Consider the following 19,607-nt stretch of genomic DNA (forward strand, 5'->3'; position numbering starts at 1 on the left):
CTTTGTATGTGCATCACTGGCCTAGGCCTTAAGGTGGATACAAAAATAATGAAGACACGATTCATGGATGTTTTTACATATACATACATATATGTGTGTGTGTATGTATACACACACACACATATATATGTATATATATATATACACACACACACACACATATACATATATATATAGTAGTGGAGTAAAATCAATACATGAACTGATATGTGCAACATATGAACAATGAATAGAGAATAACTAAAATGTGGAATAGAATCTAATAGGAAAGCACTGGAATTCAAAACTAGAGGAAAGATCATTGTCATTTTTTTCCTTCACCTTACTGATTTTCCTTAACTTTGTGATAAGCAGAAAATAATACATATTATATATTTGGTTCTACTCTTAAGACTTGAATAATGCAATTTGCTTTATAAGTGCTAAAGCAAGTCTTTTTTTTTTTCCTGCTGCAAGTAAGGGGTATTTTATGCACTCATTTTTGTTGATATGGGTAAACATCTATTTTATTTTATGTATAGGGACAGAACCTGTGATTTCCTTGGTATAGGGAACTCTCAGGTGAGAAAACTCTCTCAAGTACTGCATATTGGCTCCTCAACAACTTATATTTTAATAGAGTTGCCTATGAGCACTGAGAGATCAAGTGACTTGTCTAGATTCACATAGCCAGTATGAGTCAATGGCGGAATTTGAACCCAGGTCTTCCCGGCTTCAAGGCCATCTTTTCATCCACTATTCCCTGCAAATGACTTGAGAAATAATTTGTAATGGGCCAGAAGTCTAACTGACAGGAACAAAAATAATCATGCTGCTAGTAATACTTTTCACAGTGCACTTAGTAGGTGTTTAAAACATATTTCTTAATTTGATTAAACAAATAGCATTGTAGGTAGTGGCATAGGAATGTATAAGATAAATATTTGTGGAGAAAGGACAATGCATGAACACAGGAAGCTGACAGTGGTAATTACTCATCGGTGTAATCAATCAAAAGGCTGACCCGGACAGCAAGATGCTTAGGGAAGTTGATAATAGGCTGTACACTTTCTAAGAAGAATCAAGAGAGAGAGATTTCTGCATACAGATATCAGAAAAAAAAAACAGAACAAATAGTTTGGAAGAGCAACTTTGACATGAACATATAAGTAGAACCAAGGTTTCAGCCAGAGAGAACACCTTTATTCATCAGTCATTATACATCAAGCATTTTTAAGCACTTACTAGTTTCCAGTCTCTGTGATAAGTGCTGGGGATACAAAGAAATGTAAAAGACAGTCCATGTTCTAAAGGGGCTTACAGTTCAGGGCCTGGGGCCTAAGACAAAACTGGCCATAAAGGTAACATTTTTGTACCAGGGCAAAGTTGAACTTTGTAAGTACACTGTGTACCCACAGACTGTTTGCTTCTGTATATAGTATTATAGCACATATACATATTATGTACACAAATTACATTATCACAGTATGCTGCTGTAAAGAGACCTGGCTGAAGACATGGGTTCAAGTCCCTCCTCTGACATTCATTTCTGTGTATAAACTGGTATGCTCATACATAGATGTGCTATTAACTCCTTAAAAAAACTAGTAAGAACATGAAGTTGTCCCTTTCTAATTTGGCATACTCAAATAACATGTTTTCAGGCTGCATCAAGAAGTTCCCATTTTGTCAAGTAAGTATAGAAGAAGGCAAAGGAAAAATCTGGTGGAATCTTAGGAAAACCTGCTACAGTATTGTTGAACACAACTGGTTCGAGACATTTATTGTCTTCATGATCCTACTCAGCAGTGGTGCCTTGGTAAGTGAAACACATGTCACTGTGAACAAATAGATTTTGATTAAATTTATTTTTCTGCTAAAATGCTGTGTCTACGATGCATTTCTACCATACCCTGCAGAGTTTGCCATTTAAGGAACAAAATGATGGAGAATTTACTACAGAACAAATCAAACAAATTGGATGGCCAGATGGAATTTCTCATCTTGTGTTTATATAACAGATGTTTAGACAGACTACTTTTTCTCATTTTTAAAAAAAGAGATAGCCCAGTAGGATGTTACATTCAACAAAAACTATCATCCCATCTTCTCCAAATAATCATGCTTACAGTATCATAAATTCTGGTCAGTTTTTTAAATGTCTAATCAATTTAATCTTCGCAGAAAAAAATCCAAAACCAGCTATTCATATAATCATAGAATGATAGTGTTAGAAATGACCTGAGAGATCATCTATAATACCTCCATTCCTAATAAAGTTCCTGATCAAACTATAAGCTAAATTCTCTTTACTTCAGTCACATTTTGTAAGGACAATTTGAAATATAATAAGAGCTATATTAGAACTAAGTAAACAAAAGGAAATGTACTCAGAACAACTGGTGGAGGGACTGAAATCCCTCTGTTCATTTTTTCCCCTGGTTTATCTATTATGTCCTTTTGAATTATAAGGTTAGTTTTCATCATTATCCAGTGTCTATCAAGCTCCACTTTGGGGATAGCAGTGTACTGAACACTCTTGCATAATACTCAGAGAATATAAATAGTCCAAAAAATCTTATGATCCACAGGCTTTTGAAGACATTTACATTGAACAACGAAAGACCATTAAGACAATGTTGGAATATGCTGACAAGGTCTTCACCTATATCTTCATTTTGGAAATGCTTCTAAAATGGGTGGCTTATGGTTTTCAAACATATTTCACTAATGCCTGGTGCTGGCTGGATTTCTTGATTGTTGACGTAAGTAATTTGAATTTTTAAAATTCTGTTTCCAAAAAAAAAAAGTCATAGCTGATATTAAGTCAATTTCTACTATACTACTCAGGTGAAAATGTGGTATGTGTGTCTAAGGCCATTTGTGTCAATATATTTGTTCAATTATTTAAAAATAAGTAAGTTGCAACAATTAAGGAGTTCTGGAAACATGGAGAGAATAGCAGAGTAGATGAGACAGGTAATTCTACAATGAAACAACTACTGTTCATCTCTTAGGAAGGGACAATGATATGGGTTTGGTGTCATGGGTTTTTAATGAAAATACTGACTACTACATCCATACTCTTATTTTAGAAATAATTCGACTAACCAACCAGTCAATAAGCATTTATTAATTGCCTTCTCCATGAAAGGTATTTTGAGAGAAATGATGGATTCTAAGGCGGGGGGGAGTGAGAAGAGGTAGAACATTCTAGGCATGGGGGACTGCAATGGGAAATAGATCTTTTTTTAAGAAACAGTAAGGACAGACTGTCTAGACCGAAGATTACATGAAAGGGAATGATATACAGTAAAGACAGAAAGAAAGGTTGGAATCACATTGTGAAGAGCATCAAATGCCAAATACGGGTGTTCATATTTGAGGAGAAAGATTTTAAGATGGTAAAATCAGAAACGATTGCAGATCAGCAATGATGCAAACTTCACTTTAAAATTTTACTAGTCTATCTAAAGCATAAACCCAGTAAAGTCAAACTTTTATTTCATTCATTTTTTGAAACATTCATTCATACACATGAACATACCTTCAGAGAAGGTACACAGCTTATTTCTGTTCTTATTATACATTGCTAAGACGACATACATTTTGTGAAAAAGCAAGTATAGAGCTGTCCTCTGCAGATACCTCTGGTTACTCCACAGTGTGATCACTGATATATTGCCAAATATGCAAGCTGCAGGGCTAATAGACGCTTTTCTGCTTTCCTCTTAAGGAAGTGATACTGCCAATATCTAACAAGGGTGTCTAGTTCTGCACAGTCTTCCATGTTTCATTGTGTCTTACTGTGAAGTAACTCAACTAAACAAGACATATATAACATTGTCTTCAAGGGTTAACAATTAATTACTCGTGGTCACTTTATCATCTACCTTAACACACACCAACATAAATCAAAGGTTGTAATGTATATATATCCATTCCCTTTATTATCATATGCCATCTCTGGTCCTCTATTTCAAAACTGAACATTCCTTAATATATGTATCTCTCACCTCTGTAATCAAAATATTTCACTTAATCTGTTTTTTAAACAAATCTGCTGCACACCAGTTCTCACCTAAGCAAGTAATTGCTTTCCATTTTCAGGTCTGGTACACCATGTAATATGATTAAATATCAACATGGCAACCTCGATATCCAAAACAGAGACATATCTAATAAATTTTCCATAATGGGAAAATTTATATCACAAAACCATAAATTATTCAGAGATGGAAGAAACTTTAGGGTTTGTCTAGTCCAAACCCATCACTTTGCAGATACAGGAAAATGAGGCCCAGAAAAGTTAATTAACTCTTACACGCTTACATAGCTATCTGGTGACCTGACTATAACCTAGATCTCCTAGTTCCCAGACTTGTGTTCTTTTTGCTCCTTTTATTGTATAATATAATTGGAAAAGGATTCTCATGGAGAATACTGATGCCAAGTCATAATTAAACAACACATAATATTAGCACAAAAGTTATACTGAAACAAAAGGGCTATTCCCATTGCATAATTTTGTTCATGCCAACTAGAGTTTGGGGAATGGGAAGACTTTTTTTGTCTTTAAATATATGTGGAGAAAGAACAACAAAGAACCAAAGGAGATTAAAAAAAAATCCAACAGCCACTAGAAAGCACGAATGTTACTGCCCGATAACCATACACAAGAGCCCAACAGTGAAAGTCAATAAAAGACACATTCTGTCACACCACCAAGAGTGTAGGAGACAGTTACTGGCAACACTAAGAGAAAACACAGCAATTGGTCATTATCACTCAAGAAACTCAAAAATTCTAAATTCTACTAATTTGACTCTAATGTAACATGTAGTAGACAGGTTTAATTTTATTGGCTATGTTAAATCAATTCTATTAATTGAGTTGACATATTAAAGGGAAATATTTTCTTGGAGTAATATAATAATGAATTACTATCTCACCAAGAATAACAGTAACTGACATTTATACAGCACTTTAAAATCTGTTCAGCATTTTACGTACATTATCTCATTTAAGCTTCACCAAGACTCTGCAAGGTACATGCTGCCTGCATTATTATCACCACCTTACAAATGAATTAACTGAAGTTCAGTGAAGTTAAAATACTTGCCCATGGTAACAGAGCTGTTAAGTGTCAGAGGTCAAATTTGAAACCAGTATTTTCTGAGTCCAAGTCCAGCACTCCCCTTTACTATGCCATGCTGTGTCTCTGAATGAATGTCTAATCACATCGTTTAGAGTTTAAAAAAACTTTTGGTGAACTGAACACAAATTCTATTTTTAAAATAAGTTGCAGTGCCACCCATGAGAATATTTTGCTATGGACAGAAAACTAAAGATAGGAAATGCAAAATAGGATTATATGGTTATTTTTCTGTGCTGTTTTATTTCACATTTTTATATATGATCTAGATCTCCCAATGTATAGAAAACACTGTTCTCTTTTATAGAATGCCAACTTAACAATTAACTATGGAACAATCTAGTGAGGCTCTGTAAATTACAGTAACATAGCCAATGGCTCTCAACATGGGCAAGAATGTCTTGAGGAAAGTAATCCAAAGTGTACTTACATAATTCAATTCCAATATTATTGAGTGCCTGTTAACATGCAAAGACATGTAACTATATAACTAGAGTCAGGTGACTGGGTTTTGCTCGTTGGCATGAAATTTAAAGGACAATGAGAATACTGCTTCTGCTTTGACAAACAAAAACAACTAAGCTTAGCACCTAGTTAACAAGAATCATTGATTAAAATAAGCTACTAGATGGCAGGCTACCTCCACCAGTGGCTCCACACCAATTGAACTAACCACCCTGTCCTTATCATGGTCTCTCCTCCAGAGGTGGCCTCCACAGTAACATAATCATGATCCCTATATCCTGATCTCAGGATCTCTTCCTTCACTGGGCCCGGTTTCCTAGGCTCTGAGTTTCTTCCTGAGATCCCATTTCTCTAACTCAGTTTGTCTTTAAAAGTTGATTTAAAAGCACTTTTCTAGGTGCTTGTTCTAGGCTGTTGTTTAAATGGTCTTGTGCCAGGCACCAGCTAGTCATCATTCTTGCACAGCACTCTACTAATGGCCTTCAAGTTATTAGTACATACCCAAGGAAAAGGGCATAAAAGTCATTGTAGACTGCTCTCAGAAGACACTGGGTCATGAAATTAAATTTAACACATATTTATTAAAAACATAAGTCTAACGTGCTGCTATGTTTTAAAAGTCCAACAGAATATTGTACATTATGAAACAGGGTATTGAGTGCAAAATTAAAAAAAAACCCTTTTACTGCTTTTCTAAACAACCAGATCTAAATCTGCCCCTAAAATGCTATGTTCATCTGGTTTCCATATGTCTAAAGAAGGCACATCAGTGCTGGTAAAGATCCACTCCACAGGTAGGTAAGGATCCAATAAAATGATGGAGTGGGCATGGGTGCTATCCTTTGGGATAGGTATTAGACTTGTAATTTCATTCAAATAGGATGAGGAAACCCTCTACCAGTGCAGACCAGAATCTTCTCTACAACTTATTACACTAAAGAATTGCCCACAGGACTGCCAATTCACACAGTCAAGATGTGTCAGAGGTGGGACTAGCTAGGCCAGGCTGCCTTGGTTCCAAGGACAGCTCTTTATCTATTACATCTCACTGCCTCTTATTTGAAAATAGATTATGAGTGGTAGGGCTGTTTAGAATTGGAAGACAAAAGTTATAAAAGGGACAAAATTAAAGTTTACAAAATCAATCTTGTTCATCAAACCCTGAAAGAAACTAAGACTGTAGCCTATCTCTTCAAGTTTGAAAAAAAAAAAGTAAACTTTTTAAAAAATTAAAAGGAACTAGTATTTTATACAGTAGAAGAAACTTATGTAATTCATTGCATACAGGGTTGTATCAGCCACAAACAAAAGTAGGTCAAAGGAGATTTAAACAAATGCATGGAAAAGATAAGCAACAATGGGTTATTAAGGGAAACCAAGATGTTTGGAGATTAAAACTAACATTTTAAGACTTAAATAATAGAAAATAGCTGTGCCATCTCAACATTCTATGGTGCTAGCTGCTAGACAGACTAAACTCACTGGACTATGGCTTTGACTCAGTATGACAGTCTTTTCTTCTTATTTTGAACTCAGTAAGTTAACCTGATCATAGGATGGGTTGGAAGTTAGCTCAGAACCCATTTAGTCTAACCCTTTCATTTGACAGATGAGAAAACATTATGAGAGGAGAAGTGCCTTTATAATTTTAGGAGTTAGACATTTTGGAGCTGGTAATTCAGTAAAACAATGTAAGGTGATACTGAACTGCACTGTTTCTTGTGGTCATAATGGATTTTTGTTGGTCCTTTTCTGATTGTCTATCATGGAAGCTTGATGTTGCATTAAAGAAGGAATAGTGTACACTCTACCTGGATCTGACCATACCTAGAATATGGTATTCTGTTCAGAATGGCACCTTGTAGAAAGTACATTGAAATGCTGGAAAATGGAATGAGTATGGCCTGACCTCACTTCCTCTTGAGGTTCTAGAGGGACTCCTAAGAAGTTGGGGAAATCTCTTTATTAATGCCATAGCCCACCTTTGGGAGTGGTTCCTCCCACTTTCATCTACCAGTGAATAGCATTGTCTTTTTCCTCTCACTTGAATGCTGACAACAGGAAGAAGTCAGGCAAAGAAAAGAAGTCAAAACAAGCAGGAAGAGGAGGCTGATGAGAGCCTTTTGAATACCCTTCCAGTTCTGACTCCCCGGGTGCAGTCCTGCCAACCCCCTGGTTAACAGACCAGACTCAGTTACAGAATATCTGTGCTTGCTCCAGATCTCTCCGAGGCACTTCCATTAAACCCCATCATGACTTGGATGCCTCTTCCCTGTGGGGAACTTTTATCATGACACTTTGCACATGCTCATAAGGACTGGGTTCAGCAGCATTCCCCTATTAAAAAACATCTAGAAAGAGTCCATGATGTTGAGGGACTTCACAGGATGTGGCTATGTAGAGATTAGTTAAGGGAACTAGGGTTGTTGACCCTGAAGAAAAGAATATTAAGAGAGAACATAATAGTTGTATTAAAGTATTTGAAGAACACTCATATGGAAGAGGAATTAAACTTGTTCTGACTGGCCACAAAAGGCATAATTGGGAGCAGGGGGCATGAAGGACAGGGAGAGTTGTGTTTTTTAGAAAACATTCTATAGAATATAAATCTGCTTGATAATAAGATCAAGAAATGTTTACTTATTTTAAAGTAAATGTTGCCAATCAATAAGCAAATATGTGTTCAGCCTCACCTAGCCTATCATGCTCTTCCACTCCTGGGCAGCCTCAGCCCTGTTCCACCACCTTCCCCAGAGCCTGGAGGGAGTATTTGGGGGTTGGGGTGAGGTGGGAGAAGGAATATGGAGAGGAGAAGAGTGAGAAGGAGGGGGGAGGGCGGGAAAGCCTGAGGGACCCAAAGCAGGTGCCCAGACCCAAGTTGAAGTAGCCCTGCAGAGCCCTAAGGGGTGTCCCAGGGGACCCAGTCAGCCCTGGCAGTAATCAATTACCTGGTAGTAATCAATTACCCTGAAATATGTCCCTGTGGACCTTAAGGAGTGGAAACAACTGGATTATGCTCAGAAAGACTTTTTCCCATTTAATTGTTTTCCCTTTTAATCTTAGTTTTACATTTCTAATATTAAGTAATCAAAATTATCCATTTTATATTCTTTGATCCTCTTTATTACTTGTTTGGTCATGAACTTTTCTCCTATCCATAGATTTGATATGTAATTTTTTCCATATTTCGCTAATTTGTTTATAATGTGACCTTTAATATCTATTTTTAGAGGTTTCCTTTGTATAAGGTGTGAGATGGTCCCAGTAGATTTGTCAATTAGAGAGTCCTTAATACAGAAGTTGGTTATTTGATACCTTGCATCCGCAGACTGCATACTTAACTTGTTCCACTGGTTAACCTCTCTACTTTTTAACCAGTATAAAATTGTTTTAATAATTACTACTCTGAAGTACAGCCTGAGATCTGGCACTGCTAGGCCCCCTTCATTTCCATTTCTTTTCATTATTTTTCTTAAAATTCTTAACCTTTTTTCCCCCTCCATATGAATTTTGTTATTTTTCTAGTTCTATAAGGTAATCCTTTGATGATTTGATAGGCATTGCATTGAATAAATTAGGCAGTATTGCCATTTTTATTACATTGGTTCATCCTACCCATGAGCAATTAATATTTTTGAGCATTCAGTTGGCACAAAATTCTATATCAAACATAAAAGGATAAGCTGAAATTTATTACTTTTTGCATTATGAGTTCCTATGTATTAATTGATAATAATCTCTCTACAAGTTATCCTTATAATCGAAAGATTCTAGTAAATGATATAATGCCAATAGTATGTGAGATTTTTACCATTTCTTAATAAGGCTAATATTTATGTCTGCCTGACACTATTTTACATGAAACAAGCTAGTGACTTCTATAACATAATTAATAACCTAAAAAGATGCAAAAATAGATGAACATATGAAACGCTAAAACATATTGAATTGTTCCTTCCTTGATTATTGTCAAGAAGCAACTAGGTTATGCAGTGGAGTGAGCAATGGACCTGGAGTCAGGAAGAACTGAGTTCAAATCCTGCCTTAGACACTTACCAGCTCTGTGGCTCTGGGTAATTCACTAATCTTTATTGCTTCAATTTCCTTATCTGTAAAAATGAGGATAATAATAGTACCTACCTCCTGGTGTGAGGATAAAATGAGATAATATTTGCAAAGCACTTCAGAGGTTAAAATCCTTTAAAATGCCTTTAAAATGCCTGTTTATTATTTTTTCTAGTTCCATAGAATCTTTTCATGGTTTGGTATTACACTGAAAAAAACAAATTTGGTAGTATTGTCATTTTTATTACATTGGTTCATCTTTGTCTATATGTTTCTTCCCCCCAATCAAGCTTAAATTCTGGAGATGGTCAGAATCTGAGTGAAATGAGTTAGGTATCTGTATTGTTGTTAAAATTAAAGGAAGCTCTAAGGAACTCAGGTCCCAAGAGAGAAGAGTTTTAAGATTAAGCTACCTCTAGTATTATAGTTTATGTGTCTGTAATATTAGAATAGAAGTAAAACCTTATGGGGAAACATTAAATCTGAATAATAATTTATTTCAATTTTGTTTAGTAGTCATTGCCAACAATATGAATTGCTCCAAAATTTCTGAGTAAAAAGTGTCTATGTACAAGGAAGTCATCTGATATTTTCATATCAAGATCAATCTGGAAATCGCTTCAGGAAAGTACTTCTGCAGGGAATATCAGAAATGGAGCTTAATTTTTTCCTTAAGCTTTTTAATGTCTGAAAATTTTAAGTGTAATATCTACTGTGGGTTACCCCCAATCTGTACTCATAGTTTGGAGACAACTACCCAGAGTTTAAGCTCCATGGATCTACAGTCCTAAAACTATAGCTGATGAACACTCATCATTATGTTTACCTTTAATAGTCAGATAGGACTCTAAACAAAGGCATTTACTCAGACGGCATCATACAAACAATAGCTACAAAACATTGCCTCTATAAATCTATAAAAATTTCCCACATTTGTGAGTATTTATAAATTTGTATACTTACACATAGCATCAGTAGGAAGAATGGACACAAAGAGTACATTAGTGGAGAGGCACACATGTAGGGAACACACATGGCCCAGGTAATTCATAGCTCTGGTATTGTGGGGCCCCAATGTCCTTTCTCTTTTAATGGTATCTCACCCTGCTCACCCTGAATATACTATCCCTGATGGGAAGTTTTTTAAGCTGGGATCCTTATACCAATTCATCTTTGCAATTCAACTGCTGACAGCCAGGGCTTGGACCTTTCTTATCTCATAAAGCTCACACTCCTAAGATGTGCTTCTTGCCTCAACTGACTGGATCTACTACCTACAAAGTGTGGTGTCTGCTGGTACAATGGAAAGTGGAATGGATTTGGATTCAGATAGCCTAGGTTCAAATCCTACCTCTGACTCTTATTACCAGTGTGAACTTCGTAAGTTCACTTCACTTCTTTGACCCTCAGTTTCCTCATCTGTAAAATAATGGAGTTTGACTAGATGGCCTTTAAGGTCTATGATACGATGATCCTATTAGATAAAAAGTTCTGCTGTAAGCCATGACTGAAGAGGCACTTCCCTGAAAAGCAATAAATATTTCCTTCTGAAGGGCTGGGTCCTTCTTCCAGAGCTATTTCTCCTTTCACTTGTTAGGTCTCACACCCCTTGGAACACTATCTTTTGCCTTGACTGATCCTTAAAGAGTGTAGCTTGCTTTCTAAAGGACTTCTAGGGGCATAGGTGATCTTTTTAAGACTTTAACACCATTGTCTCTGTACCTACCTATCCCCTTATATTCTGTAATTAAATCAAATAGGTGGGGAATCAATTGATCATGGGTTCTTTTAATCAATTCTCCCCTCTCACTATATAAGAATAAGTATGCTCATCAAACGCATAGTTTCCTGACAAAAAATTAAGATTATTTGAATAAGTATTAGAAAAACAGCCTTTCCAATATTTATTTGTTAAATCTATCCTATATTCGTGGAGAAGAGATGAGAATTCATTAATGTTTCTTCTACAAGATATAAGAAAACTAACTTCCTTTTTTCCAGTTTGGGATTTTGTACTTTCAGTATGCCATTGATAACACCATCTTCAAAAGGTAGATGCCCTTCTCCAATGAGTTTCTTTGTTTTAAGTAAAAATAAACAAAAAGCCAGGAGGGGGGTCTTTTGAAAAATTGTATATGTAGTCATGTAGCTTTATAAAAGACTGTATCTTGTATACAAAGGTGATGCTACTGTGATTAGGACTTGTACTTCCAGTTTCATTGTTCAGTTATTTTTCTGTTGTATCCAACTCTTAATGAACACATTCGGGTTTGTTTGTTTGTTTTTGTTTTTGTTTTTGTTTTTGTTTTGCAAAAATATTGGAGTAGGATATCCTTTCCTTTTCTAGGTCATTTTACAGATGAGGAAACTGAGGCAAACAGGGTGAAGTGACTTGTCCAGGGTCACACAGCTAATAAGTATCTGAGGTCACATTTGAACTCAGAGCCTCCTGACTCCAGGCCCAACACTCTATCCACTGTGCACCACCTAGCTACCCTGTACTTCCAATACATTTTCCAATAGTGATAGATTAAAGTAGAATTACTTAGGCTATCATCAGTTGTATTCCTTTGGACTTAATTTAGTGTTATTTTCTGCTAATCTTTTTAGAATCCTAGAATCAGGAAATCAATTAAAAGTAATTTTTTTTATTTAAAAAGTTTAAAAAAGTAAATTTAGAGGTGAAAAAATATTAGAAATAATTTACTTAGTCTAATCCTTCATTTTATAGCTGATGAAACAAAAGCTCAAGGAAATTAAATGTTTTGCTCAAGATTACACAGCTAGTAAGTAACATAACCCAAGTATTTTGCCTTCCTGTCCAGTGTTTTTTTTTTCATTACACCCAGAAAAGAATTAACAATAAGAACAAACTATATCTACAACAGAAACAGCAACAAGATTCCAAAACTATTTTACATATGTCTCCTAAAGGTGGCATTGAAATTTCCATATTTGTATACTGTATGCTGTAGCAAATAATTAGCCTTAATTTGTGACAAATGGTATCTTTTTTTTGATTACAAAGAATTGGTGAAAATGAAAAAATTAATCTTACAGTAAAAACTTACATTTACACGTTGTATGTGCATTGGGGGTTAGAAAACACGTCCAAATTTTTTTTTCCAATTTTCTGCTGCACCCATGATTAAAACAACAACAACAACAAACAGAACGGGGTTGGGTTTTTTTCCTATCTATAGAATGATTTCAGAAATTTCCTGAAAAGAAAATATCAGGGACATGTACTGAGAGTACTTGCTATATAAACAGTACAGAACAGAGCTGCATCTGTATACAAAATATGTTTGGGTTTTTTTTGTTTATGAATATAAGAAACATTTGTTTACAAATACAATTTGTGGAGTATACATACACACATATATATATATATATATATATATATATATATATATATATATATATATATATATATATATATATATATATATATAAATTAATCAGATCAGTCAAACTAACAAGTATTTTATCCAGGACCTAGTACGTGAAAACCGTTATGCTGGGTCTCAAGCTCCTGGGTAGTCTCCATCAGGTTCTATAGTCAAAGTGGTGGCAGAAGTTTGACTTGCCTAGAACATTCTGCCTCCTTTTTCTCCCTGAGGACGCTCTGCTGTTTCAGCTTGGTTAGCTTCAAGCCCTATGTGTAGCAGTTGGTTGGAATGCCTTGTCCCTTCTCCATAGTAGTTGTTTTCTTAGATGATGGCTGTGAGGGCTAGGCTGGAAGCAGGACCTGTGGTCAAGGGTAGGGGTTGGGGGGTGGGGAAGGATGGTAGTGGTGCTGGACTTTATGCTTTTGTTAATATAGCCTAAGATGATATGATTTTTTTTTTGCTGGAACTATTGACTCATTTTGAATTTATGGTCCATTAGAAACTCCAGATCTTATTTTATGAACTGCCATACAACCATAGCTCCCCTTTCTAGTATCCCTCCCTACTTCGTGTCATTCACAAATTTGATAAGCCTTTGCTTTAATCCAAGTTACTAATAATAATTGTTGAATAAAACAAGGGCATAAACAGATCCTTAAGGCACTCTACTAGGGGCATGTTTATGGTTTAGTGTATACTAAGGAAATATATTTATTCTTCTTGGCATTCATTAGATACATCCCTATGTCCAGAAATAAAATCATTTTTTCTAATACTTATCTTTTTAAACCAGCAATTCATTTCTTGTATCTTCCCTTTTAAAAATCCCCTCTTTTCAAACAGTAGCAGTGATTAAAAAAATACCACTTGTTTCTGTTTCTAGAGATTCTTTCCAAGTACCTTTTGGCAGTACTTATTAATCACCAAAAATAGGGAGTAGTCATTAGGTTTGAAAAATTTCAGGAGGCTCTCTCTAACTTCAATATAGGCTGTTGGAAAATAGCATACAGGTGACCACCATTCAATAAACTTCAGCAGCTCATGATTACCTATGGGATGAAATACAAAACCTCATCATATCCTCACCCATTCCTAGTTTTCCAGGCTTCTTATACATTACCTCCTTCTATGTACTCTATCATCCAGTAACATTGGCTTCTTTATCGTTCTTGGAACACAGCACTCCAAATCCTCACTCTGTGCTTTCTAAGTAGCTGTGCACCAAGCCTTGAATGTTCTCCCTTGTCTCTGCTACCTGGTTTCCTTTAAGTGTCAGCTGAAATTCCACTTTCTGCAAGAAGCCTTCACACTCCTTCTTTAGCATAGTGCCTTCCCTCTGAGATTATCTCCAATTTATCCTGTTTACATCATTTGTATACAGTAGATTGTGAGCCCCTTGAGGGCAGACCTTTTCTTATAGCTCTGATGCTAAGCATAGGGCCTGACACTTAGTAGGAACTTAATAAACATTGTTTTCCCTGAAAAATATATAAACTGTATCATAATTGCTATGCAGCAATTCTCCTAACTGCTAGAGAGCTGAAAATTGGAGGAAAAAATTTCCCTTGACATGTTAGCAACAGACTTTATAAACTCTTTGAAATGCTATAATTTTTTTTTCATTTTTAAATGAAACAATTTCATTTTGTAAAAAATAATTGTGGTTAAGTTTCTAATATATTTAAATCTATGGGGAGTTTATTTCTATAAATCATATATAGACAAATGATAAGTATCACCAACTATTTACAAAGAATTATGGATATGTACACATATATATATGTATATATTAAGACAGTAATTGGTGACAGCCTTAATTCAAAGAGATCTCAAGAGAAACTATAGTAGACAAGTATGCATAAGGGTATAATGCCATTTTTTTCTTTCTTTTGCCATTATGTTTAAAATAACAGAATAATATAAGAAAAAGACAGGCAAGGTAAAGCAACAAATGTTATTAAACATGTACTATGTGTGAGTAACTATGCTAGGTGCTAGGGATAGAAAGACAAAAATGAAAAGAGTTCCTGCCCTCAAAAATCTTACATTCTACCCAGGAAAATAGCAGGTACATATGCAATGATATACAGGAAACATACAAAGACATAAGACATGAGGTAATACAATATAACATGACATGTTATATATGTGTTATATATTATATTACACACACACACACATATATATATATATATACATAATATGTATATATACACTATATATATTATACAGGAAACATACAAAGATACTAGACATAAGATAATCTTGGAAAGGAAGGCACCAGGAGCTAAGAGAATGGAGAAAGGCCTTCTGCTGAAGACAGATCAAGGGACTCTGTGAGGTAGGGGTATGGAGGGAGAGCATTCCAGGCATGACAGATAGCCAGCGTAATGTTATGGGGATGGGAGATAAAATGTCCTGTGGAGTCACAGATATTAGACCAATAAGACTAGACCACAGTGTATGTGGGCAGGAATTATGTGTAAACAGGCCAGGGAGGTAAGAAAGGGCCAGGTCATATAGAGCTTTAAATATCGATCAGGAAAGTTTCTATTTTATCCTAAAGGAAACATGGAGCCCCTGGAATTTTTTGAGGAGTGGAGGAGATAATATGGTCAGATCTGTGCTTTAGGAAAAACCCTTGGGCTGCTAAGTGTCAGATTATCTGGAGCTCCAGGGAGAGGCTTGAGTCAGGGAGACCAATTAGGAACTTTTAAAATAATCCAGGTAGGACATGGTAAGGGCCTCAATTGTGGCAGTGGTTGTTTGAGTTGAAAAAAAGAAATACATCCTAGAGATGTCATAGAGATAGAAACAACAGGATTGGATAACTGCTTGAATATGTCAGGTGGGTAAGAATAAGTAGTTGAAGATGATATCAAGGTTGTGAATTTGGGTGACCTGAAGGATGATGGTGCCATTGGAAGTAATAGCGAAGTTCATAAGAGGTGTGGGATTAGAAGTAAAGATGAGTCTTTTTTGGACACATTTAGTTTGAGATGTCTATGGTACATTTCAAAATGTCCAAAAAGCAGTTGGTAATGTGGTTCTAGAGGTCAGGAAAGCATCTAGGGCTGAGTTTCTGCCTTAAGCAAAAGCACATCTTTTACAAGTAATAAAATAAAGGCACTGTGATTGAACAAACTATAAAATTTCTTTTAGAGTAATTTGGATAACAAAAGTAATCATTTTAGAATTACGTTTTTCCTATCTTCTATTTCACAGTCTGTCCTGAATTACCAACCCATAAATAATGGTAGGCATTTGATTTATGGATTTCTATACATAATTTTCAATCAAATTTTGAGGTGGGATTCAAGCCTTCATTTTTTTTTTTGCACGTTTATAAGCTACTGATCAGCTGAGCACCTGAGCAATAGAGAAAGAGTAGTATGGTTACCAAACTTCATGATTCCCACAGTCCCCGAACTCTGTGACATCCTGATACCTAACTGGAACACAGCTACTCTAGACTTTTCTCCTGCAACAGCATTTGCGAACTCTGACCCCATAAACAGTGGTGGCAGTTATGGTAGGAAGGTGCCCCAGAAAGAGTTCTGAGGTTTATAATCATATTTTTAAAACAGAGCCAGGAATTCCATGAGGGAAGGGACTATGTGTTATGTTAGAGGTGGCATGAAAGAGTAGCTAAAGACCTTACTATTGAGTCTTGAAGACCTGGGTTCAGTCCCTACCTCTAACACCTACTGGCTTCACAACCCTGCACTTACTTACTTCTCAGTATCCCAGCTGACTCTCTCTTGCAGTCTGTAAGTTGCAGGGTCAATGCTGACCTGCATTTACAAAGTTTCCCCATTGGGAATTCCTGATACCAAAGAAATCCCAGGTGCAGTCAGAAAGAGGGGGAAATCTCCCCTAGTACTTAACAGCACTTTGCACATCATTCAGTATGCTAAGGACCTGGGATTCTGTTGGTGTGGGAGATATTTCCACTAAGGCATATTATAAACAAGCAATTTATAGTCTTTGAGTTGTGTGAAACTCAGGGAGATTAAGTGACTTGCCCACAGTCACAAAACTAGTAAGTACCAGATGCAGCACTTGAACCTAGGTCTTCCTAAATCCAAGTACCTGCAGCACTCTAGCCTACACCATCATCCTGTCTCTAACTAGTCTTCAATAAATACTTTTTAAATTGAACAGGACATGTCTTTCAGGATTACTGCCCTTCTCTCCCTCTCTCTGGGAATCCAGCCTCTTTGCTTTTCATGTTTGAATGCTTTCTAATCTATCTATGCACATATATACACACACACACACACATATGTACATATTATTTTCAACTACTGATGCTTGAACTCTGTTGTCCCAGGTCATCTCTAGAGAACTATCAAGCTCGAGTATTTAAAGTTGCTCAGGCTAAAGTCCCATGAGGACTTGCTCTTAGCTACCTCTTCTTGAAGAGTTCCTGGAATGGTTTCTGGTTTTAGGTTGTAATTCTCAGGCTATAAATTTATTTGAGAACTACAGTACCCAGATAATTTAAAAGAGGCAGAGAAGATTCACCATAACTATACAAAGATAATTAATTTCAAGCTATTTTAACAAGAACTATCTGACTGAGTGAAATAAGGTCGGTTTTAACTTAATCACTGAGCACTTTGTGTTTGCCTATTTATTCCACAATAACTTTTATAGGTTGTGGGCTGATTTTGGCTAAATTTGATACACTGCTATAACATATTTCAAATGTTTATGATTAGTTATTCAGTAAAACATCCTGAAATATAGTGAAGGCAAATATATTTTAAAGGGCATATCTTTATCAATTTTTACTGCATTAAAATGAAAGAGAATGTAAATAATGGAATACCATTGTCCTGAAGAAGTACAATTGCAGTTCACCATAAAGACAATGGAGAAATACATGGTAGGTGTAAATAGGTTTCAGTGTATTTGCAAAAATGAATTTCATGAAAGAAATAGCACAAATGATAACATCAAAGAGATATGTGACCAGAAAGAATGAAGCTCCAATGGTTATGTAGTAACAAAAAGTACTAACATATACATAGCATATATGCTGCACTGGTCCTCATGTTAAAAGACCTATATAAAGACCCTTACACATTCGGTGGATCCTCTGTAGAGGATTTATGGGAGGATGTGGAAAAGAAGAAGCCAAGATGAGAAAATATGTGGTCTGCACATTGGAAAGAGTACACTCATCAACAAAATGAGATTCACAGGAATACTTAAGTATTCAATTAAAATTCTTGTGGAATTAGAGATTATAGAGATATAGGGCTATGTCAAGTAGAGTCTATGTCAAGTAGAGTCTATAGCTCATCCAACTGGTTAAATAGCGAAACTTCATATAATACTAATAACAATAGCTGACATTTACAAAGCAATTTACATAAATATGTGCATCTGACCTACACAAAAACTTATGAGGGAGGTAGGTTTTAGAAATATTATCATCATTTAATAGATGAGGAAATGGAGGCTTAAAAAGGTTAAATGAATTAACTGTACATGGTTTTACAGTCAGTTAAAAAAGCATTAACTAAGTGATTATGTTCTGATAAAATTTTTTTTCAAATAGATATATTTCCCTTGTTAATATATGGCCATTTATATCCTTGGCCATTTTGTGGTAGAACTGCTTAATTAAAGTTCCTGGGTTTTTTTGGTTTTTGATATGCATAGGTATCGCTGGTTAGCTTGGCAGCCAATGCTCTGGGCTACTCGGAACTTGGTGCCATCAAATCTCTTCGAACACTAAGAGCTTTAAGACCTCTGAGAGCCTTGTCCCGGTTTGAAGGAATGAGGGTAAGAAATATATGAAAATTCTTCAAATGATACTTTACTAAACAAGCATAAAAATGAGCATTTTACACAGATGTGCTTAATTCATCCCTCTTATATTTCAAAGAATCATAAAATCACCAAATTTAACTCAAATTCTTCTTGGAGCACTTAAATCAGAAAGAGATTATATGAACCAGACAAGATCATACAGTTAATTCGTGGAAGAACTAAGACTACTAATCAGGTTTTTGATTCCCAGTCATTGGCCTTTCCACTGCACCAAAATCACACTGCTTAGCGTGTAAAAGGCTATATGCAACCACACATGTTGCATTAACTCATTTTGGCACATGCTTCCTACTCAAATTAATAATAAGAGTTTAGGATTTAGTTGATAGAAATCATCTAATTTAAGCTCATTCACTTTACAAACTAGGAAACTGAGGCACAGAAAGGGGAAACAGTTTTTCCAAGATCACACAGCTAGGAAATAAATAGTAAAGCTTTAACAAATTACTTTTTTGCTCTCCACAGATATTATTCTGATTTCTCAAAAAGTTATTAGTAGCTAAAGGTAAATAATTTCTACCCACTAATAATATATATAATTCTTAAAATGTAAAAGAAAAAAGCCTAATAGTTTTAAACAGTTTTATTTAAAAACTATTTAAAAATAGTTTTAAAATCAAAGCAAAAAAGGAAGTTAGAATAATTAGTCAAGCACTAAAGGCAAAACTTTGGGGAAACTTTTTTTTTTGCATTAACTACCTGTGTAA

At 35.4% G+C, this 19,607-nt stretch overlaps 1 protein-coding gene across 2 annotated transcripts in view; it reads left to right on the forward strand.

Annotated features, from left to right (window-relative positions):
- Positions 1 to 19,607, forward strand: part of SCN3A (sodium voltage-gated channel alpha subunit 3) — a 141,650-nt gene that overhangs the window by 107,666 nt on the left and 14,377 nt on the right. For both annotated transcript variants that reach the window (XM_020990844.2, XM_078146991.1), the window contains 3 exons: positions 1,644 to 1,798; positions 2,571 to 2,744; positions 18,730 to 18,852. In XM_020990844.2, coding sequence (XP_020846503.1) covers positions 1,644 to 1,798; positions 2,571 to 2,744; positions 18,730 to 18,852 — 452 coding nt within the window. The remainder of the gene's footprint in view (positions 1 to 1,643; positions 1,799 to 2,570; positions 2,745 to 18,729; positions 18,853 to 19,607) is intronic.

This window comes from Phascolarctos cinereus, unplaced genomic scaffold, assembly GCF_003287225.1.
Source record: "Phascolarctos cinereus isolate Bilbo 61053 unplaced genomic scaffold, phaCin_HiC Scaffold_726;HRSCAF=1367, whole genome shotgun sequence".
Classification (NCBI taxonomy): Eukaryota; Metazoa; Chordata; class Mammalia; order Diprotodontia; family Phascolarctidae; genus Phascolarctos; species Phascolarctos cinereus.